The 24,822-nt window shown below is 40.2% G+C and overlaps 3 protein-coding genes across 4 annotated transcripts in view; 1 reads left to right on the top strand and 2 right to left on the bottom strand.

Moving 5' to 3' along the window:
- The window catches only part of nrcama (neuronal cell adhesion molecule a), a 64,392-nt gene extending 57,259 nt beyond the window's left edge, over positions 1-7,133 (bottom strand). For both annotated transcript variants that reach the window (XM_088072481.1, XM_042511146.2), the window contains exon 1: positions 7,002-7,133. The gene's annotated coding sequence lies outside the window, so the exon portion shown is untranslated. The remainder of the gene's footprint in view (positions 1-7,001) is intronic.
- Positions 7,134-13,065: 5,932 nt separating this feature from the next.
- Positions 13,066-24,807, bottom strand: pnpla8 (patatin-like phospholipase domain containing 8). Its single transcript, XM_042511622.2, has 10 exons — positions 24,463-24,807; positions 21,902-23,048; positions 20,968-21,117; positions 20,695-20,846; positions 20,228-20,322; positions 19,935-20,106; positions 19,759-19,816; positions 19,317-19,511; positions 14,903-15,098; positions 13,066-14,746 (listed from the first exon to the last, which is right to left on the bottom strand). The coding sequence occupies exons 2-10, from the start codon at positions 22,874-22,876 to the stop codon at positions 14,472-14,474; spliced, it is 2,268 nt and encodes a 755-aa protein (XP_042367556.2). The 5' UTR covers positions 22,877-23,048; positions 24,463-24,807; the 3' UTR covers positions 13,066-14,471.
- Positions 23,326-24,456, top strand: akap14 (A-kinase anchoring protein 14). The gene has a single exon (XM_042511762.2). It carries the CDS (start codon positions 23,422-23,424, stop codon positions 23,932-23,934), a length of 513 nt encoding a protein of 170 aa, XP_042367696.2. The 5' UTR covers positions 23,326-23,421; the 3' UTR covers positions 23,935-24,456.
- Positions 24,808-24,822: the final 15 nt, after the last annotated feature.

The raw sequence follows: 24,822 nt of genomic DNA, 5'->3' as shown, positions 1-24,822 counted from the left end.
TTTCTGCCAATATATCCCCCTAAATCCTACAAACTGGATCCGTAAGACTATTTAATGACATTTTAAGACTTTTTTAGGACCTGCAGACACTGTGACACAACACACAGGGTGAAATCTGCCAACATATGTTTCCAGTATATTCTGCAGATATAAATGCCCCCTGCAGTGTAGGAAATGACACCAGTCTTGCCACGGGGAATATTCAGGGACCTGCGTAGGTGTAGCATAAACATTATCAGCTTCGGGCCAATGAAAAGCCCTAAAAAGCTATACATAATTACACACTCTACAAATCATGTGTAAAGGCTCTGGTAAGATAAATTTCCCATCAAACTAATCTCCTCATGGCTGGGGGTAAAAAGATGTCTACCTTTGAGAAAAGAAGCTAAAAATCTCACTTTTTATCCCTCCCTAAAGTGATGATTCAGTCCTCTACAGAAAAAAAATCATCCATAGCTGACAGATTCAATTATGCCCTTTAAAAACATCTTTAATAATAATTATTAAGGCTGGTTGGTTCACACCCGTCATGTGACCCTGGTGCCTTGAACCAATTGGATGTGTGATGTGATAAGAGCAGCTCTTTAATGGCTTCTTTGACCCAAATCCTCACTAATCATTTTAGAGCTGTGACAAAGATCCTGCTGGATGGGGGGTAATATTATTTTTAAGCCTACTGTACGAAGAATTAAGCTCCCACCACTGGGATTTGAACATTTTCCTTTGTTTCCCTTAACACTGTTAAAAAAAGAGAATATATATAAATAACATATGCCTCTGACAGAAGTTTACATATTACGATTGTTGTCTTTAAAAGAGCCAAAATCCTCATACTTCCCATTAAATTTCTTTTTACCTTCATTTTTCTTAACCTTTACGCATCACTTTTCTTGTGCTGTGTTCAGACCCCTTTAAGGCAACAAGCAACTTGGCGAAAAGTGTTCCGCAAATTGCAAGAAATAAGTAGATTTAGATATATATTTTTTTTTAAGCAAGGGGAAAATATCCAAAAAGACCATTTCCTTGTTTTCATTTTGGGTTTTTTTCTTTTTTTTTTTTTTTTTTTACTTCTCTTTGTGTTTTTATTTATCTATTTATTTATTTAGCTAATTTTTAGGTACATTTCTTGTGCTTTTGAACAGGTTTTTTTTCCATAATTTTTGGAGTAATTTCCTCTTAAGTTGCTAACTGTCTTCTTTCCATATTTTTAAAAGAAATCAAGCCAATTTGTTTAAGTTTCAAAGGGTTAATCTATGAGTGGATTAAACTTCATCCACCATGTTGAAAACAAGTGATCTCCTGCATATGGCTCAGTACATAAAATTAAATCACCCGTTCAGACAAACATTGCTGATATGTTTTTACACTCAGCAAGTGACAGCTACTACCAGTCTGGCAACTCCTCTGCTCTCACCCACTCTCCCATCTGTTGCCCACCTGATCCACACAAACAACTCATCTGCGGCCCACTGATGCATTATGGTACACTAAAAACATGTATGTGTACATTATTGACCTTTAAAAGCTTATTTATCATGGGAATGTGTACATGACTGTGTGTGCACATATGTGTGTGACAGAGGTGGCATGCTATGTCTCCTTTTATTAATCTCCAGTCTCGAGCTCTTCTTCAGATGCGTCCTGGCACAGCTGGTGATCACAGCAGCACGTCGCTCCTCTCCCTTCTTTTCTATTCTTCTCCCCCTTACTGCAGCTTTCCTCTCTCTTAGTCATTCCACTCATGATTTTATCACTCTTTTACCCTATACTGCGCTCCTCTCCATCCCTCTTCTTTCCTTTCCTCTTCTCCTTTTGTGTTCTCGGCATCTCTCCTCTTTACCTCCTCTCATCCCTCTTATTTTCCTATTTTTATTTTCTTTCCTGCAGCTCAAGGCTGAGTAGATTTAAGACCTTTTTTAATGCCACTTGTGTGCATGTGAGATTCCAGTGCTTGGATCCTCATCATGACATGTTTAAGAAAAGGAATTTATCAAATTATTTCACAAAAAAATTGATGTTAACTATTATTGTAATATTTTACAATGCAACGTCAGAAAAAAATCATAAAATCCTGCTTTCCATGTCTGAGAATTTCTAAGAATTTTTATTAATCTAAGCCAACTTAATACCAGCTAAGACCTTATTTTTAGACTGATGAATTCAATGTCTATAATACAACAACTTGTACTCTTATACTGAGATACTGTGCGAGGTGTTAAGTGCTGGGTTGCAACTAATGATTATTTTCATTATCAATTAATGTGACCATTATTTTCTATATCAGTCATTTTGTCCACAAGATATCAGAAAATTGTAAAATAGTGACATCATACTGTCCTAGAGCCTGGGGTGACATATTTAATTGTCTTGTGTTGTCCTAACAAGATTTCAAAATCCAAAGACACTCAGTTTACAATGACATGAAACAGACTGGTAGCAAAACCTTATATTGGGGGTTTTTGCTTGAAAAGTGAAATCATTACTCATTGCAATTTTCTGTCGATCGACTGATTGATTAATTAATTAACCGTGTCAGCTTTAGTGTAACATCACAGTGGTAGAAATATACCTGACATTAAACCCTCGTGCTGAAATCCAGCATGTCTGACACAGCTGTTATGTTCACAACTCCTTATTGTGCAAAAACTGGGTCTCTCCCATCTCCAAGCAATAACATCATCTTCCCCCAAAAAAAACACAACAAAAAACCATCTGTCTTGTTAGGAAGGCTGCGAGAACAACAGCATCTGCTCAAATCAGCAGCAGAGTATCACACTCCAGCCGCAGCTTTAACTTTCCCCCATTTTCCAATTCATCAATCTTCAGCCAGTCATGATAATTTAATATGTCCTGGTCCTTTAATGAAAACAGCCACCCAAACATGTCCGTCCAGCTGTGAGCCGAGAGTGTGGGGGTGTTTATGTGATTCCCCCCCAAACCCACTATCATCGCCGCAGGGTGCTGATGCTATTAACCCTAAGCATACTGAAGAATCTATGATGCTAATTGTATGCATTTGGCTGCAGCTCCCACAGTGGTCTAATCGACGTGAGCTTATAAATCCAGACTGAGACAAAAAAAAAGCAAAAAAACAGGATGACTTCATTAACTCGTGCACCTGCATACTTCACTGATGGTTGCTTATTTAGAGAGCAAGCTTAACGACCTCAAGGGATGAATTAAAAAAAGAGCCATTGTTTCCTGGTTGCAGCAGTGTCAGAGGCAGAGAAGAAGAATCGAAACCCTAATTGCAGCATTGTGTTACACAAAACATAAGCAGCATTATGCAGCTGGAAAATGCAGATGTGCAAACAGTATTTTGAACAGCATTTCCTCAGTTTATCAGGGACGGTGTGGGCTGCAGGCAAATCATTACCCATATGAGTTGACAGTGATGCTAATTTGCAGTTTTGTAATTTTTTTTTTTTTTCAAGACAAGTGTGCCTGTGTTAAGCAGTTAGTCAAGAAAAAGAACAATTTTGTGCTGGTTCCAGGCTTTCAAACGTGGATGCATTTTTTTTGTTTGTTTTTCACTATTTAGTATTGCTGATTTCATATATTTCGACTTTGGACTATCGGTCTACACAAACATGGCATTTAAGGTCATCCCCTTGAGTTTTTGGAACTTGTGATGGACATTTTTTCACTACTTTTAATGATCAATCATTTAAAAAGTGTGAATTCCCCTCATCTTGTCTTAAACTGTTGGCCACACAAAACAAGCAAAATGAAGGCATCTCTTTGGACATCAGGAAATTGTGACAAGAAATTTTCATTTTTTTCTTAAATTTAAGAAACAATTTTTCCCTGGGTCTCCAACAGGGGGTCCATGACCCCTGGGGGTCCTGAGCGTTACTGCCAGAGGAGCCACCAAACTACTGATAATTTAAATTTTGATTTACTTTTTTTCTATTATTTCAAAAATTCAAATGTGTCTGAAAATACACATGAACATAAATCCAACATATTATTAGCAAAAGGAAATTGGGTTAAGTGTTACCGATGAATCCTTGCCCAATGATGAGTGCTGGCCAATGCTAAATCACTGTGTGGCACCTTTTTTTCTTTTTTTTTTTACTTAATGGCCAATTAGCTGTATTATTACGTCAAGTATACAGACATTCTTGTGAACCACAGTGGATTTTTTTGTAACTTTTCGAGCAAGAGACTGATCCACCATCCACCTCAGAAACCACCAGTCAAAAGAACAGAAGGTAAATGGAGTTTTGTACATTTAATTTCTTTCTTTAAATGAAATAAAAGAACTTAACCCAATCCCCAAACAGCCCTGAAAGCAAAATTATGCGCCTCTCCGTGACTGAAAATTATGTTATCACTTAAGGCGACAGAATGAGAACCTAAACCACCATAAGCTCCATCACCTGACTTGTGTCTAATGGGCCGTGGATAAATAGGAGAGCGGGAGAGTGACGATGACACTGCATCTGCCGTGAGTAATGGCTCGGCGATGGCTCCGCACTGACGAGTCTGGGGGAGTTACCACAGGAGACTGAGGTTGTGTCTGTGACTCCGCTTGGGGGGAAAAAATCTTGCCAACGTGATGCCAACGCACAATACTTGCCATGCCACGACATGATACAGCACTAGATTTTAGGTATTTCATAGCAGACATTCTGACTTATAATAGTATGAAAAGCACAGGTGTTAGTTATAACATTAACGATGACAGTGCTTTATTCCAGTCTTAAAGGAATTTGCCCATTGTTTAATTTGATGGTTTACATCTGTGCTTTTTCTTCTGTGACATATCGCCATGTCCTCTGTGAAAAAGGCCTACAAGTGTTAAATAGCCTGATTTTTTGTTAATGTTATACTATGATTCACGAACGAAAGGTCATAGCATAACTGCAGAGAGCCTCATTAGGAGTATGGCTGTTATTTAGAGGAGAAAATACAGATATCACACTAATATGGTAAAAAATGCTGACTGGGGCTCTCAGAATGTGGGTTAACAGGCTGATATTAGCATTCAAGTGCAGCTTCAACACAACAGAAAGCTTCCCATTCACTGCAGCTGATCACAACTGAATAGCTTTACATAGAAAAGATGTGTGAATGCTCAATAATAATAATAATATAGGGACATATTTGCATGAAGTATGGTTTAGGGTCAAAGTAAACAGTGCAACGTGTCATATTCTATCACATGATGTGACAACAACAGCAGATGCAAACATTAACACTGCGTCAGATAACTCTAAACTCAACATAGTGAGATTTTTATTAACATGACAGTGTTTCTTCCCACTCTTAGACTGTTTTGTAGTCAGGTGTGATACACTGATCACATACATTGCCAAGCATCTGATATATATCACCAATCAAACAAACGTGTTCTGCAAAAAATCCAACATACTGAATTGTGGCCCCAGTGGGAATGAAAGCCTGTTTGTTATCTGAGCGACAAGACGCCTCTGCACACGTCTATCAATTTGCATCTTTAAATCCAAATGTCAAAACAATTAGGTCTTTAGCACAGAATGATATCCGGCAATATAAAATAACCATGTTATATACATTAGGCTACATCACATTCATATCAACATGCATACAGTTTCTATCTCCACCAGATAATTTTGAGCAGCAAGTACTTCATTTCCTGCATTCTCGTGATTTAAAAAAAAAAAATGTAAAGGGAATCATCAGAGGTCCCACATTAGGATATTATCACAATACTTAAGTCACGATACCATGTTATCACTATGTAAGTCACAATACAATATTATCCTGATACTCAAGTCACAACACAATATCATCACGATATAAGTCACAATACAATATTATCACGATACTCAAGTAACAATACAACATTTTCTCAATACTTAAGTCCTGCTATTGCAATTTTCAATGTATTAACGTATATGTATTATAATAACATATGTTGCGATAAACTGTAATTTCATTTGTCCTTGCAATATCAACAGTAATTTGAAAAAAAATATATTTGCACCAGTGCATCCATACAATATTGTCAAAGCATTGGCAAAATATCATGACACTATACTGATTTTTTTCGCCCATGCCATCAATTTATGGCATAAAACTATCTGCTATTATGAGGCGTATAGGATTCCTTTGCTAAAGTGGTTTTCAAATCCAAGAGGATGAATCATCTTCTTTGATTGACTGTGACAAATCCAATGTAAACTCCAACTTCTGATATGTCCATGCATCTGCATTTGGAGGAATATTAAAAAATATATCTCCCTCTATCAGACAATATTTTGCGAGGAAAACTGGTAAAATATCAACATCATTTTTCCTCCAATGAGCCCTGTAATTTATTTTATGGAAAAATCTATGAAAAATGTTGATCAATAATAGAAAAAATACGAGGTTTTTGCCCCCACCCCCTACACTGTTTGACACCTGCTGACTATCAATATCTCTGCATCTCATATCTGCAAACAAGGCCTCAGTGCTGCCTTGCTGCCTGCCTTAAAGTCAACACACTTGGACTGACAGCTGGAGGAGCTGAGCTACATCTGGCAGCAGCATCACCGGCAGACATCAAATAATCCTGTGAGCCTGCGGGCCTGCCTGCACCGGCCGGCGGCAGCAACAATAAGCACAAACCCTTCTGCTACTGCTGCTGCTGCAGCCACCGCTCCATGCATTCATCCAGCCCAGCAGCCGATCAACACATTGCTCTCCCTCCCTCTAGTTGCTTTGATGGTTGCTCTTCAAGATGCAGTACATGCAGTGCGGTGAGGCTGCAACGGTCTGCCTTTGATGCTCAGCAGAATAGAAAAAACACGTCAATCGGCGCCCATATTGCTATATTATTTGCATCTGGTCATCCTAGTCAAGCAGCAGCACCGGGATGCTTGTGAAAATAAAAAAAAAAATGTGCACATTTGACAAATCCACTGCACCAAGCGACATATGAGCAAACTGAAGACAACGGTAGGGGAAGAATGCAATCTCCATCTTTAGAAAAATAAAATAAAAAAGGATAAGAAAGGCGCGTTCAAACTCACCGTCTGCTGTAACCGGCTCCTGCTTCCTCCCCTGGCTTTGAGTGTGTGTTGATGCTGGAGAAAATGAAGAGGTGTGTGTGTATGTGTGTATGTGTGTTTGAGGGACCGTGCCCGGCCGAGTGTGTGTCCGTCCCCCCTCAGCCGCTGCAGCAGCAAGCTGTGGTCCACACGGATCCTCCGCTCTCCTCACCAGCTCCCCCGCCGCTGTCAAAAACCAGCAGCCACAGAGATCGTCTATGCTTTCGACAAGAGGACTCACTCAGGAGCGAAAACCGGGCACATTTAAGGGGCTGAAGGTTGTTGAAATTGTTTGATACCAGATGAACCGCGCTACAAGCCTTACCTTGGCCCTGTTTTTTTTACCCGTATAGACCTGAGCAGATTGGCTAGATGTCTTTTAAAAACATGGGAAGAAGGCAATGAGCAGTTTAAGAGAATATTACCCAAAAATTAGCAACAATAAACAGGGAAATTATCCGAAAATAGTGCTTAAAAATAATACCACTAATAATAATAATAATAATAATAATAATAACAATAATAATAATAGCTCTATTGAACAACTTCAAATATGTAATCATGATAAATATAACTATAGTTTTTTTGAACATGTTTCTCTAATTTCTTTAAAGTTTCCACTTATTTCTGGCAATTTGCAGGACAGTTCATATATATTCGTTTGTGTGTGTGTGTGTGTTCATATATATATATATATATGAAAAGGTTTTTGATTGTCTTAAAGGCAGCACAAGAGAAGTGATGATGCTTCAGGTTCTAAGGGGTTAACCCTTTGAAATATGTATTGATTGTATTACACATTATAAACATTCACTTTACATTTTTTCCCACCCCAACAAGACAACAGTCTCTACCACATGTGTTTTCTGGTACGTGACAAATATTTCAGAGTGAGACCTCTGTATTTCCCCTCCTCTATCTGACAGTCGGTGCCAACCTGGTGCAGAAAGAAAGAGAAAAAGAAAATCGCAACTACAGCGACCCCGTATTAACGAGCGGCAGCAGTGGGACCTGCAGACAGATATGTGAGAAAAAAAAACAATAACCCTGCAGAGATCTATTATTGTTGCACCTTATAAGATATCTGATCTCACATTTAATCTTTCATGGCTTCATTAATCAAAAATGTATAAATAAAAAAAACAGGAAATACACAATATTATTTTATTCAAGTTCATATTAAAAAGACAAAATTCAAGCGACTGCGCCCACAAACAAACGGGCACCGTGGTGACCTGGGACACTGTCGGTAAACTGCATTGTCAACTGGTGGCCTTTCTTTTTTGTTTTCAGTCATTTTCTGCCATTTCTCTATTGTCAGTTCTAGAAAAAAGCTTAAAATTCCCCCAAAATACATGGAGTTTGGTATGTTTTAACTGGACAGTCTAAAGGACACATGTAAAAATGTGTCATGTGGATTAAAATGGATATAAATAGCAGGTTCTGGATGTTTCTCATGACACACCAGACACACCTGTGTGTCTTATCTGACACATTTTGAGCTGCAGAACTCACACAGCAGCTGAGTGTGAACAACCATCACTCAGTTTCAATCCGGGACAGCCGAAGCATGTCTCTCACACATTAAGACCCTGACATTTATACCAGTGATGTCCACTCTCTCACTCTTTGTCTACCAGTCAAATGATTGCTTTAAATAATATACCTGACATTTGTTTAAACTGCATCATTTTTTATGAAAAGTGTTGAGAATCAAACCTGCAGGCTTGGCTTTTGCTGCCACGGCTTATTCACATATAACTCACTGTAAAGCCTGTTCAGGTCATTGGCACTGTGTGGGGAAAAAAGGGTGTACATGTACAGTTTCTTCACATGATAAATGCATGTAACACTCAGCTGGCGCCAAGGGGCTTTCATGACTGAGTCATGAGCTGTTGCTACAAGTGATTGGGACAAGTCCTGGGGGAAGGCTGGGACCAAAACAACGACAATTTTTGGCAATAGAGCTGTTCTCACAAAACATGATTTAACATGAGATGAAAATGCATGTCTGCATTCATGTGCAAGACTCCCAGAAACCTGTAGAGTTCTGCATCAGCACACTGATTCAAATGCGTAACTGCTTTCCAGGGGTGTGACTTAAAAAGCATTGAATATTTTTCCAAACATCTTAATGTTGATCCAGAGGACTGAGTTTACATTGCACAGAAGCTACAAACGGTGGGCACAGACAGAGCTGTTTGACAGTTGTGCACGGCTGTTGGACAAATACAATGTGTGTGTGTGTGTGTGCAGGTGTAACTGACTGGCAGAGATGTGTGGAGAGTCACACCACCGTGTAAACTGCTCTGCCATTTTTTTTTGTCAATGAGGAAACGATACGACAGACAGATGTGTTTTTCTACAATGTGACATTACAGAAATACTGCTGGGGAGTGTGAAATACTCTCAGACACTTTCAAGATATTTTCATTACAATTTCTCAAACTGTGTCTCTGTTACATACGTCTATTATAATATATATATTTGAATTTTATTTATCCTTTAAAGTTATTCTTTGCAGGATTAAATATAGGATTAAAACGGAAATAAACAGTGCATCATCTCATTGAGAAGTAAACCCCATTAACCATTACTTATGACTCATTAGAAGTGTGTGGTGGTGTATTTATCAGCAGAGACTCTGCCCTTTGCCTATATTTTCTCATTTTCTGTGTTTGAGACGTTTATACCACAGCTCTCAGGTGAGGTCGGGGCTTTATAAAAGGATGGCAACCAGATGCCAGACCATAAGCAGAAAGCATTTAAAAAATACAGCACCAAAAACACAAATATAGCGAGACAAAGTGCCACATGAGAGTGAGGACACGGTTACACATGAGCAAATGCAGGCGAGTGACCGTCGCTGGGAGGCAAATATTCATCAATGTTAATTTCGCTAATGTGTGACCATACTCTAAACCTGGGATTTGCTTTCACTTTTGCTGGCAAGGGTGTTTACATAGACTGACAATCCTGCATACCTGTTTCAAACAGACATATCAAGCAGGACAAATAAAAAAATCAAAACATAAGAGACACAAAACATAGGATTTGGGGGCTAAAAAGAATCACAGCAAATAATAAACACTGGTTAAAAGCACTAGAATTGTCCTATAAAAATTGATTTTATAACACATTTAAAGATAGCAAGAGAAGGTAAAGTTTCTAAGTTTTTGCCTTGCAGCTAATTCCAAGATTGTGGGGCTTGAAAAGAAGAGGCAGATTTTTTTCTGTTTGGCTGTTTGGGACCATAAGGAGATTTTTTTTGATTTATAGCTACTGGACTAAAATGTTAGTAAACTAGATATGTACGGTAATTTACCCAAAGCTGCAGCGAATTGTCCAAGACAAAACACTCGTCATGTTCCAGTATCATTTCACATTTTTGGGATCTGTGCCAAGCCTTCTCCGGGGCACTGTGTACTTTAAAACCAGTTTACACAGGATGGGATATATTATAGCGCGACAATGTCTCTTTGACAGATACCAGCTTCCATTCTTTTATCATTTACGGCCTTCCTAACTTGGTCAGAGAGCAACATCACCGACAATCAGTGATGTGAAGCACCTGGGGAACATATCCTGAGATGACCTAGGTAAGAAAGCGCAGAAGAAAAGTCAACTTATGAGCCTTAAATGAGTCTTTTAGGCGAGTTTGTCCTCTAGCTTTGACAAATAGGACGCATGAATCCTGTGTTGGCTTTGCACACACACTTCTAACTCCACAGGGAATTTTTTGCTGGTATACTTGCATCATTGCAGTGACTGTACCCATAAATTATGATCACCTGTTTAAGGCTGGCAACCGTTTTTTTATCTATTTGCATCTACAACCAAAGATTCTGATGCTGCAGTGCATTTAAAAACAAAAGCAGAGCCATAACAAAACAATGTGAGACGACTTGTACAAACTTCTCCTTGCATGCTGGACTGTTGTTTGTACAAGAAGAAGGCACATCCTGGCAGACGTTAAGCTGATAAACATTGCATGCCACCGCAAGGAGCTTGAAAACAAGAGGAGAAAAAGTGAGCCAACTCCAATGTGATCGCTCAAAAGCCCACTTTCAGCGCAAAATAAAGGAGGTCGATTGTGTAACACATTTCTGCCAGATCAGGGACAATTTTAGGCAAACGTGGGCACACATACATTGAGAAGACTGTAAACGAGAACTATGACGGTTGCTAGGGAACACCATAAGACCAGACAATTCAATTCTGTTTGAGGAGGAGGAGGAGAGACGGATAGCTCCTGCCACAACAAGCAAATAATAGTGCAGTGGTATGAACTATATTTAAATATTTCCCTCTTCTTCGTGTAAACACAGCTTGGCAGACTTTACCTAAGCACTTTGGCCTTTCACGCTCAAGCAAATTGCCAACAGGATGAACATTGCCACAGAGTGTTAATCTCATGTTCACCTCATTTGTCTGTCTTGACTGTGCTTGTCAAAGATACTCAGTCTCCACACGGCTGAGCAGGAGACAAATACTGATCATTTGATGGTGGAATTTTACAGCAACATTACACGGTTGCATTAAAAGTTTTCAGATCAGCAAAACTGTGTGTGGTAAAATTATCAATCTCACCTGAAAATTCTCTTCTATCTGTACCTATAAAAGGTCTGCTCACCTAAATCACTTCCTCCATGTGGTATCTAGTCATTCAGATAGTTTTTGGCTTTACAAACCCAGATTTGAAGGTATTTACTCTAGAAGTATAGTCCTTCTTAAGCCAACAGTGTACATGAAGGGAATTATGTTCATGCTGCTCATACATTGCGCCACAAATGATCATTTGAGTTTCAGTTTCTTACCCTGTGTTACACTGAATACATGAAGAAGATTCAGTGTTTCTGGCATGCCTCAAGGGTGAACAAAGAATCCTAAAACCAATTCTTGATTAATTGAAGTCATTGAGGGCTACAGCAAAACGATATAAAACATCTCTGACACAACTCATGCAGTATAATCCCAGTCTTATTTATCTAGCGGGCCTTCATACGGCATAGCCTTTTACCAAACTTTTTTTTGTTGTTGTTGTTTTAATGGTCATTGATCACAAAAATCATCAAAAAGCAATCAAATCTAATAAGTCACAGTGCTCTGATGAAGTAACTAAAATACTTGCGTTACTTATTACACTTTTAATAGTGTAACAAGCCATTTGTAACCTATTACATTTCAAAGCTAACACTCCCTACACTGACTATTAGCAGTTGTGTTTTGGGATTTGGGTGAACTGACTCCTTAAAAAGGATAGTGTGTTCCAACAAGTCAAATTCAGAAATTAGCTGTCTTGCTTGTGGACTTTTTGTTTGCCTACTTGTGCATCAGGAACAGCTGCTTAGCAGTCCTTGGTAAATGTAAACTTAGACTTTATGTACCTATTTGTCTCTGAAAAAAACACATTTTCTACTATAATACCAGCATTCAACGTAAATACTGTTGTAGGATCATTTACTCAAGGTTTTGTCGTGAATGGAAAGACCATTCTAGAGCAAGGCCAAGTGTAGGCAATAGTCATAAATCAGAAATGACATTTGGGTGAAGCTCAAGCTGGCAGTGGAAAAAAGGGGGCATGAATCTCTCAGTCAAGCCACTTCTAACTTTGACAGTTTGAAACCTCGAGTGAAGCATCAGTCAAGACATATCTTTCTATATCTTTCTGACATCTGTCATGGTGGCGGTGGTTTGTAGGTATGCCTCCATGTGGTGTATTGTTCACGTTGATTGGGGTAACAACAGTGTGACTGGGAGGAATGACGCCATGGAATTTAAGTGGATCTTCAATGGGATCAAAACAATAAAGCAGAAAATCAATGTGTGCGATTGGGGAAAAAAGCAATTCATCATAGGAGGACACTTTGCATTCCTTTGTGACGGCTCTATGGTGACGGCTCTTTGTGATGTGTTTGAGTTATGTGTGTGTCAGCAGAATGTAAAAGCAGATAAACATGATTTAAATAATGTCACATATTCTCCAAACCCACTGGCTTTATGAGCAGAAAGATATGTATAACATCATGCAAAAAAAAAAACAGTATCTACATCAAGGTTTTGTAATGTTTTATTTTTTCATGACATTTTATAGACAATAAGGAGGAAAGGAATCAGGTCTGTTAGGATTTTCACAATGTAAAAAATGTGTTAAATTTATAAAGCGACAGCAACAACCAGGGCTGAGGAATTCAAGCTTGAGTAAGGTTAAAGGCAAACACTTCATGGAATAATGGGCCACAATGGAGAACATGCTTTGTACCATGAGGAAAACAGTAACCGCAATCTGACACGTTATCATTAGTACTGGAACAGATGTCAGTGTCTGGATGTGCCAATACAGGAAATTAAGAATCTTTTTTGTTGTCATATTCTTAAATTCTAGCAAGAGCACTCAAATAATTCATTATTACTTCAAGTATTATTTACATTTTCTTGGTTAAGAATTCCATTTTACAAAGTGCATGAGGTCTTTCTTCTGTACAGTGTTAGAAATAGGCAGTCATGTTTTTGTTTTTCCTGTGCAACCACGTGTTAATTACATCTTAATGTCTTCAAGTAACTTAAAATGCAAGCGGACATCAGTCGTCTTGTGTATTTTATAAAATAACAACAGATATCATATTACCATTAATTATTCATAATATGGTAATGTGTCAGTGCCACATTAGCATTTCAAAACAAAAACCAGCATGTCAAAGAGTTAACCAACACGTTCAGACATGTTAAAATTCATACATTTATGAACTACGAACAATTCCTTTAAATTAGTTCATCAAACTGTCAAAACCCGATCTAGGGTTAGGCTGGTGTGAAAAATTTAAACCGGTTTGATATTAAGCTAAACACTGTGTCACACTTGACTCAGCAGCCGCTCGAGTGGAACACAATGCCGAAAACTAGCATCCAACTACTGCTTCACATCGGGGCTCTCTGTCGACAATGAATCAATTTAATATGCACTTCTGTCACGTCATGTAAACAAACCACAGACCTATTAACTGTGTGCTCGAGATCAGACTGGAGACGTAACCACTTACAAGATGGGCGGGTACTTGCTGTCTTTCTAAGTGTGTACTTTTCAAACAAAACTTTGCAGTTTGCATAAAATCAAACCAGTTCAAGCTTGTACACCAGACCGGACCAACTCTATCACCATCAGAGACACTTTCTGTTCCAAAAAAAGAATAAATTACATCGTATTTGTAATTTCACGCTATTATTTACAGAATACTTTTATCTTTTTTATGAATAATTACAGCTATAGGTTTTTCAAACAGTCCTTTTAGTGTTAGTTACATGATGATCACAAAATATGAGCAAGTAATTTCAAATTTTCTTTCAATTTGTGTCCAGATTGCCCTCTAGTCTCTCGGGCCTTGAGCGTTTTTACACTTTAAGTTTTCTTACATTAAAAACTCACTTGTGCTCACGCTGTTGACAAGCCAATAACTACAGCTTAGAGTTGAAGGTGAGACCCTCGTACATGTCGGCCTTGAGCTTTGCCCACTCGGCCAGTCTCTGGATGATGCTCTTCTCCTGAGCCAACACACTGGCCGCGTTCCTCAGCTTGGCCTCGTTGCGCTCCAGGTAGCGCTCCCCCTCGGCCTTGAGGTAGTTCAGCTTCTCCACACGGCTCTCGTTCAGCGGGATGTCCTCGCTCAAGTAGGGGTTGAAGCGGAAGTAGGTGTCTGGGGGCAGGAGCGCGTCCAGCATGGTGTGCACCTCTGAAATAAGGACAGAGTCGGGAGCCTTTAGCTGTCAAAGTCCAACACCAGTTACAGGAATCATGCCGCCTGTCGCCATACTCCTCTAATCTGTGGTTTATAAATAAATGTGTGTGGGACATCAACGAATGCAAACAAAATGATGTATGGTCTTACCCTCAGTATCTGTGGCGCTGCTGATGACGTGGGTGAGCTTGGTCTTGAGGCTTGTGTAGGTCGTGTTGTTCTTGCCTGTCGTCTCGTACCGTCCAGTGCCCAGAGACAACACACACTGCAAAGGCGTGTTAGGCCACAGACACTTACATTCATGGATGGCCAACGCTGTGGGGTTGTTAATGAGAAGTCCTCCGTCCTAAAAATGGAAAGGTAAATGATAAAATGAAGGTGAACCACCAATAAAATTATCAAAGACTCCCAAAGTAACCTAAATTTAACAACTCGCACACAGCAGAAAATTAGCTTTTTAATCTATCAGCCATGTTGGCTGATAGATTCAAAGACTGCAAAGTCACCTTGCAACATTTCCTCATGCTTACTAAGCAAGGTTGATGCACGTATATAGGACACTTAATATGTATAGAATGTGCCTCTAGTTTTAATATATTTGTTGTGACAGCCTGCAGGGGACATATGAGGTGAAGTGGACAAGCTGTCCCAGAGCGTCACAGCTTTGAGCCGGAGGAAAAGAAACTGCCTGGCCAGAGATGTGCTGCTCTGGCAAACAGCCCTGTTTATTCAGAAGTAAACAAGTAGGAAAACTGTCTTTTTAGAAGTTAAAATAAGTCTTTTTAAATATAATTTGGTCTAGAATTCAGTTAAATAAAAGAGTCTAATTTCTGCATTACCCTGATTTTAGCTTTGTTGACACAGCATATTGAATTTGAGTATTATAATCTTGTCTGGCTTAATTTAGATCACAAAATACATGCTTTTTTCCTCTTAATAATGTTACTGGATTCATGAAAGAGTTGCTTATCTAAATGTTGCCAACAATGACAGAAAGAGGACAATCAAGCTGAAAGGATGCCGGGGCCGATTTAGTGCTAAATGCTCTCACTCAGTCTTTCCCCGAGTCCAGTTCTGGACCATATCCAACCACTGAAGGGCTCTTGGATTGGATTAATGGAGCTGAAGAGTGTGGCGCACAAGAGGTCCGACCCGGCCCAGCAGAGCGATTGTAAAGGTCATTTCTACGCCTCTTCAGCGGGTGGACAGTAGAAAAGTATCCAAAAGAGCTTAAATCCTCTCCTTCATTTGGGATAAACCAAACAACCACACACACAGGCAGACCCCAAAAACATGGGTGCTGACAAATACCCAAAGAAACATGAGAACAAACTACTGTTATGTTACTACTCATCTGTTAATACTTGCTTTCATGATTAATTAACTATTGACTATGACTTTTCTTCACTCTAACTTGTTAAAAAAAAACCAATATGCTTAATATTTTGTTCAAGGAAACCTTTTTTTAAATTGTCGGTTGATAACTGGCCCAACCTGCTATTATTGTGGGGACAATACTGCCTAAAACATACGATTCTTAGCGTAACAATGAAGCTGTTTACCCATCGGTGTAAGCTATAGAAACACGGGAACACAGTTCGCACTCTTGAGACAGCAGGTTAATTACACAGCTGCTCCACAGCTCTGACCCTCAACCTCTCACCCTGGGGTCTCACGTAACTGAATGACATCCAGCCTGCATCCAATCACAACACAAATACAATTCAGTTGCATCCTCATGCAGGGAAATGACTGCTACGGCCTCATACTGTTTCCTATGAACATATAAACATTGTGTTTTGCTCTAATGCCAATTCAAACGTTTAAAGTTTAGAGAGTATAGGGGTTAGAACATGGTGACAGAAGTATATGATTCCCATGCTTAATTCTGTCTCATAAGTTGTTTCAGAAATTTTTGGGTTGATACCATTTGTTTCATAGATTTGCTAAATAAATATAAAGCATTTTTACCACTTGAGCACTGATAAAACAAAATACCATATTAACACACCAAGACCTTGAGGAACAACATAGAAAAAGGCAAATGACATTTTCGGCAATTTGGATGGTGAGCACTTCTGTTCTGGAAACCTGCTGAATGCTCCAGAATTCTAGTTTGTGACTGTAAATTTTCACGAGGGTGTGATTATCTGAGAGGTCATTTTATACAGTGAGGTCCATTAAAAAAAACAAAAATGCCACTGAACAATGAAATGGAATTGCTACTGTGGGGACCACCAGAATCATCAGTCTTCATGCAAGACTCCTTAGGGACCCAAGTATGCATAAATATTCAAATACAACAGAAGAAAATAACACACTTGTACCGCATGCAGAAAAACTACATGGTTTTGCCAAAAACTGCATGGGATGAACATAAAGTGGGCATGTCTGTACAGGGGAGACTCACAGGTATTCAGAGAACCCATTTTCATTAGCATATCTTGGGGAGTGAGGTCAAGTAATCCCTGTGAAAAGTTTTTTGCTCATCACAATTTAACCATGTTTGGTAATACTGGATTCCTTCGGTCCTCCAGTTTCATTTAATACCCGTATATTCACTCTAGCTTTAAAACTCAGCCCGCTACAGCCTCTGAAAGACGGTAATGTTTTACCTCTACACTGATTCTCTTTGAGACTCTCCATTCAGTTAATGTGCAATGGCAGAATTCTCCTGAGAAATACCGCTGCTGGTGCTGAAAACTAGAGTAGTAGTGAGACCGGTGGGTGGCAACGGTAGCTCAAAACTGTCGATGAAAACACTATGCAGCTCCAAGAGGAATGTGGAGAACAACACGCATACAACTCATTCACTCTCTGTCTTTCCATCCCTGCTGTCATCCCTTCCCAGTCGCTGGGAAACAGCTCCAAACAGAGACTTCTGCAAACATGTGAACGGGAACAGAAATAAGCAAACAGAACACAAAAACGTGCAAACGGAAAAAACACAACTTGCATTAGACATGAAAGTGATATCCAAACCATCGCATTGTTATATGAGGTAGAAATCTCCAGTTCTTTGAATTCTGCCTGTCAAAAGCTACTATGAAAACGAATGCCTCCATCTCATGCAATCGTGCTCCTCTGGAATAAACATTTTAACTGGAGACTGGTTATGTTAAGAAAAGATCATCTTGTTATGTAGCATGCTAATACAAAGTATGATCAGATTTCTGCTTTGTTTATACATTAGTTGCAAAACTGGCAAACATCACATTTTTGGGGATAGAGGCTGCATTTACATTTTTATTTTGCAAACAAAGTAGCTTCGGCTCAAGCAAATGACTAGCAGGCCATTTGTTTTCATTCTAAATGCGGAGAAGGATCAAGGCTTGCGGTAAACATACAGGCTGGGACTGGAGATACAAATCTGTTATTGACTGAAACATTGTTAAGGGCTGTCTACCAGGACTCTCGCATTAGGAAATGGCAGGGGAGAGAAATACTTGTCAGGAGCAGGGACAAGGCTAATTTTGCCTAAGTAGGTTATCGAAATGAAGCTAAGCCTTGAGCATAATTGCTGCCCATAAAAACCATCTAAAGATATCTGGCCTAATAATCAAACTTCATAAAATACAGGCGCTCTGTGATATGTGGCTCCAAGTATTAGAAAAGATCACAGTGGTAGAAAATAAACTACATTAATGCTACAAACAATGTAGTCATTTATCAGATGTTTCAGCAGCCATTTTTCATTCATTGACACCCTACTTAAAACTAATCGACTGTTCTTGAACCTAAGAAAGGAAAACTGAGCTTGCATTTATTACCTAATGCACTGTCATTAGTCAGTGTGAGAATGCGAAGGAGAGATGTGAAGCTCATTATACTGAAGATGACTGATGATTAATATCATATCCTATGTGTTTTTTTTCCCTATTTTGGATCAAATGAAACATGCTTTTAGACAGTGTCGGTCTGACAGACAGGAGTCCTGTTAGCTTTTATCTTTCATTTGGGATCAAATCAGAAGCTTTGTATGCGTGTCTCTATAGGACAGCAGGCTAAGTCACAATAGGACAAGGCCTTTGATGTTTAGGGCACAAGGGCCGGTCCAAGGTCTCTCTCTCTCTACCTCCATCTCATTCTGTTCACTTTCTCTATCTTTGTCAGACCTCTGACAGCCAGAGGAGAAAAATGTACCAATTAAAGGACTGCCTTCAAGGTTTGGAAGAGTGAAGCAAATCTGCACACATACCCTTGATGTAGACACACGCACGCGCACACACACACACACACACACACATTCAGACTGCAGTGTAATGCTCAGTGCTTCTGTCCTTGGCACTTGGCAATGCAGTGACATAGTGTTAGTGTATTGATTGCTAAGATTTCAAGGAAATGACGCCCTCGCACTAAACAAGGGCTCTCAGAGAAAAGTGACTTCTTGGATAACCAAGGACAGTGGCAGAACGTATTGATCATGTTGTTGAATTATTGGATGAAATGACATATGGCAACTCCTCCTGTGTTATCATCAACCTCCTTTTTCGAACCTCAATATTTAAATTTAGAACTAAACTTAGTAAAGACATTCCCAAGTTCTCTCAGTTCAATGGCGTACCTGATGGAGGTCTTTTCCCAAGACGTATTCTTGGAAGTAGCCAGGGGCGGCAGACGAGGCCCTGATAGCCTGCCACATTTTGTGGTTGCAGTCTCCAAGGTAGTGAGATCTCACTCCTGGCATGAGTCTGTAGTTCCTGAATACATGGGCCTTCAGCGGTAAACCCCTGTTCACGATGGTGCTCACTGCTGACACCTGGTGGACATACAGAGAGCATATTCAGAGAGGAGCAAGGCAAGTCATCTCTATTTTTACAGCACTTCAACAAGCTGGTGTTTCCCTAAGTGCTTAGCTGTAAAAAGGGCAAAAAAGAGAAAGAAAAAAAGAACAATGTATGTCTCTGTGTGTGACTACACTGCACATAAACATCTTTAATTAAATAAACTAATGCACAAATCCTCTTTTCAGCTCCACACTGTTTAGACAAAAATATGTGACTCACTTTAGGGCAGTGTGGGTCCCTGGCACTCTCAATCATATGCCCCTCACCCATCCTTTCCCTGAGGAGAATACAAAAACAGATTAAAATATATATATACACACTATATATAGACTATCCCAGTGTCTTTGAAATCAAGGATGAAATCGAGTTGTAAAGGAATAGAAAGACTAACTAACTTGAGGATGTTTTCCCATATTTCGCTGTCGTAGAAACCATGGCTCCAGCCCATTTTGACGGTTCCAACAATGACGTTCTGTTTAAAGACATCCGAGCCCAGCTTCCTGTACATCTCCTCGCACTCCTCTAACGGGATCTGGAAAATTCCCAGCATGAAGGCCAAAATGGCACCTAAAGTTGTAAAGAACAAGTGTGATGTGCCACTGAGCAAGGCAGTATTGCATTTTAGTTCCCATGTGTGGTCGGTGTTTGAGAAGAGTGAAAGAGAAAGAAAATAGTGATGACAACATACCTGTGCTGACTCCACAGATGTAGTCGAACAGCTGGTGGATTGGTTTACCCGTCAGGTTCTGCAGTTTCTGGAGAGTCTGCAGGGCCAGCAGTCCCCTGAAACATAGCCACAAGGTTTACAGACTGAAAAAATGCAGCCAAATATACTATATCACTACAATAGAGGTAGTCTTGTACAGTTGACCTTTGATGATAGGTAACTTTGTGTTTCTGTCATGTTTTAATAGAAAGAAATCAGTTCAGCACTGTCATTTTGCTCTCTCTGGATTTTCTGTCTTTGTGCTGTAAATTCTGTATTCTGCACTCTTTTATTTGCCCACATATGTTACAGTTGGTCACATTTTGCTTTATGAACAGAAAATATAGAAGCAGACTGACTCAAATTGGAATATTTATAAGGATTTTTTTTAAAAAATTTTCTTTAAATGAAAATGGCTCTGGCACTTTCATTTTTACCCCTCGGTTTACCTTGTTCCGCCTCCATCTATGGCCAGGACCCGAATTCCTCTGCCTTTAACTGGTTCAGCGTAGCCAACCAGAGCAAGTGCCTCTCTAACAGCAGCCTGTAGAGGGAGGTCTCTGGCCTGACGCAATCGCAGCAGACAGGGCAGCACACGCTCCTAAAAGTCACAATTATACACAAACAAACTGTCTGGTAAAATTTCCCTCTTACAAAAACGGTGCAATACATGTGAGCTTTAGGGTACATAAAAAAAAAAATCAACAGTGATACATACTGACCTTGATAGCAACACCTCGCGTTTCTGGGAACTCCAGGAGGTGATAACTGAGCTCCTCCACTCGACTAGTGAGGAGCTTGACATCAGTCACTTTCTGCAGGCCTTTCACCAAGGCTCTCGTCCTGTTGTCTACACTCACCCTGGCTATTATCTGCGTTACAAATATATAACACGTACACAACATTAGGACCATCTGATAAATAGAAGGCCAATTACACATTTGAATTTAAAAGGCTAAAGGGAAACTTGTTTTTTTTGTACAAACAGTACCCTATTTTCCCATGTATTTTGTTTTTATTTGACTAATGGAGATGGCAATTTTTGGCATTGGTCCAATATGACATAGGATTGCTGCAGGGAACAGCTAAACAGGCTATAATGTAAACACGTGGCATTTTGCACTGTTAATTTATGTCAACTAAAAGTGCTTGTTTTTGCTACTGACATCCTCAAATTGAAAGTGTCTGACAACAGTATGGAAAGGACCCTCAGTGGAAATTAAATGTTTTTCCTTACCATTTACTCAATCTGCTCTGTTTGTCATTGTGTCCAGTCAAGTCTCGCACAAGGACAAGTCTAAAACCCTTTTTCCACATTGTCGAAATCAGCTAAATATTCAGCAGTGACATTGAGCCACGCTTTTCGTAACAAATTCTTACCAGCACTCCTCCCTCCAGCTCTTACTAACGTCTCCACCACTTATCTTCCTGCAACAAGTCACATCTCGCAAGACTTCAGAGCGAGACTTACTGTATTTTAAAGCAAGACTTCGATACACACCCAATAACAAACAGGCTGCATCAAGTAAAGGAGAAAGAAAAACATTTGATATTTCTGTAGGGTCCTTTCTATTATGGTGTCAGACACTGACAATAACAATCTGAGCCCCTTTGGCCTGCCGTGAGCATTCATTAGATCCAAACTGAGCTCCTTACCTTCTCTCTTTGAATCAATAGCTGTTGCTTCACTTTATCCACTTTCTCCTCCTCACTATCCGTCTTCTCTCCTGCCTTGTCCACAGCGGGCTCTGCCACAGTGACTGCTGCAGACTTGTCTTTTTCAGCTGCGATGCTTTTGGAATCACCTCTGAATTTGGGGACCAGGGGTGCGATGTAGCTGCCCACAAACGCCTGAACGCTGGGCCGAGGATAGGAGAGATAGTGGGTGAAGCCTTTTTTAGGGGAGGTAGAAGGCACAGAGGTGGACTGAACTGCACCTTCAGATGCAGGGATGTCAGAGGAGGGCGTCCCTGCCGGAGGACTCAGCTTTTCTGATGGAGTTGAACCGGAAGGGGGAGAAGAGGTAGTAGGTGCTTCAGTACTTTTAGCCTCAGCCACTGTAGACAAACTAGGAATGTGGTCCCTTGTTGTTTGAGCAACGGAGCTGAGAGTGGGCTCAGAAACAGGATCATCCCTTTCTCTGTGTTGCTGCTGCTGCGATGGCCTGTGGTCTCCTTCTCCCTCTTGCGTGCTGGTGCCGAAGTAACTATTGATGTGCTGAGCCAGAGTTTTGTAGGTCTCATCCATGTTGGTGGACAGAGCTGCTGGGTGAAACAGCTGCATCGTTTGTTTTGCCACAGTCGAAGAAGACGCAGACACATTTGCAGCTGAAGCTAAACTAGATTTCTTTGTGGCAACAAAGGGGTGCTCTGTAACTGGCTGCCGATGCTTGTCTGACTCTTCCTCCGCTGTGCTCCTCTCTCCCTCTTCTTCTTCCTTCATGGTGGTTTCGGGTGGCGATGCTGCAGCTGTGTTGTTTGAAGTTAAGATCTCGGCTTTTACAAGAGCCTTTTCTGCATGAGCGCTGTCGACTGTGGCAGTGCCAGGCTTGAGGCGGGAGAACTTGGAGATGAGGTCTGTGCTGCCTACTGCCTTGGTGACACTGTCGAGTGTGGTCCTGATTCGCGACATGCGTTTGCTAGCTCACCCGGAACAAGAGCGAAGAAATTGAAGTCAATCAGGCAACAGGATGATGCTTAATGTCTGTGAAATAATGCAGCATTCTGGCAAACTACCTGCCATCAGCATGTTATAGTAGAAATTCCATTTTAGAAGGAAAATTTTCTGCTTGTTCCAATGATTCCTGAGAAAAAATATAAATAAAACATATATATATTAGATCATTAAAATCATTAAAACCCTTAAACATCCTGCTAAACTGTTTGGTAGAGCACACTGAATCACCATTTCACCATATCTTATAAATATATTATGCCTTTTCTCACAGTTACCATATACTGTGTTAGCATTTCGAAAAAAAAGTTAGTACAACACCTCTTTATAGGAGCTAGTATATTACAGTGCAAATGGAAAGAGGGCCAACAGAGGGCTCTGTTTGCCACCACACCCATCATGGGTGCCATGGAAACAGCAGCAACAACAAAACAGCTTTAACAAACTAACAGCTTAAGGCATCCAAGACGTCCTTTGTGCTGTCCATTGTTACAAAAGACAATATGGAAAATAATCGACTGCTGAATTTCACATCAGAGTCTGCTCATCTTGTGAAAACTGTGCTGGGAAGACACCGTCACTCAGTCTCCACGGAGCCGGTGGAGGACTCCCCTGACAGTGAGGTCAACAATATAAACTGGGTTTCAAGCAAAGACTTTACTATCGAGGTAGGGAAAAGACAGATCGGGGAGTATGTCCAAACCTGGGAGATGCCGCCCTGCTGGCTTTATAGTCTGGATTTCCTCTACTCGACTGAGGAGGAGCATCAAACCTTCTACCACTACCGAGCCCGCTTTACCACCCCGACCTCTCGGAAGCCCATTCAGGGGACAGCCAGCGTCTACTTCTCCGTGGGGATATCTAAAGTGAAGCCCCGGTCTCTGCCTGTGGAGGTACACTTTGTGGTGGAGTCAAACAGGCTGGTGCACACACCCGGGAGGACCAGGTTCAGAGAGAAGTGGCTGGTGGACATTATTGAGAGCAAGACTTTGCTCCGGAAAGCTGTGGACCTTTGAACCCCCCAGAAGATTTCTGGAACCTTCCTAAAGACTATCAAAAGTAACACTAAATGTGTTAAGTTTCGGCATTAAATCCCACAAAGTGGCTTTGGATTTCCTCTTGTCCTAGTCTGTATCAACCCACTTCGAAAAGAAAAATGAAGTAACAGTCTCAAGCTTAAAAATGAGTGAGACCTCCGACAGTAGACGCTGGTTGACTGTAGCTAGCTAGCTAGCGTTTCATACTAGCGTTAGCATTACCGTTACACATCTACGTTGTACGTTTTTGCTGGATCTCACGACAAATTCAGCTCGTTTTCAAGACTACACAATAGTTTGTGTATGAAAATATGCTCTGCCATTAAAAACAGACACATCGTGCCCATTACAAGCTGGCTTGCTCGGCAAACAGCTGGCGGTGGGTACAGTAACTAACGTTAGCGTTACATTAGCAGCTGTTAGCCTACCGTGAGCTAATAAATACAGAGTGTATTGTTAGATTGATTAATTTAACACAATGCTACAGATAAATAAAATGATTCTTACCATACGAAATGGAGACAGATAAAGGCGTTGCGAAATATAGTTCATTCAGTGCGGGGCTTGTATAATACTTGTATGGGCGCAAGTTAGAAAAAATAAACAGGAAGAATGGCGGAAGTGACGCAGTGCAGTGTCGTAGCTTTTTGGGCATTTTACAGGGCAATGCTTAGTTTGTGCCGCTGAGTGTCGACAAAACATCTGAAATAGAAATACATTTCACTGCAAGAGAAGAAGCAATCACAAGCTAAACACATCAATACGAATTGGACTATTACGTAAAGAGCAAAAAACAAAGTATCTGATATTTATTGTATTTAAGTTTTAAAAGTACAAGTAAATGCTGTTGATGAAAAAAGCTGAGTG

The sequence above is a fragment of the Plectropomus leopardus genome, chromosome 22, assembly GCF_026936395.1.
Source record: "Plectropomus leopardus strain MGB_pleo_1.0 chromosome 22, ASM2693639v1, whole genome shotgun sequence".
Taxonomy (NCBI): domain Eukaryota; kingdom Metazoa; phylum Chordata; class Actinopteri; order Perciformes; family Serranidae; genus Plectropomus; species Plectropomus leopardus.
The sequence above is the reverse complement of the archived record's forward strand: the minus strand, read 5'-3'. Positions and strand labels throughout refer to the sequence as shown.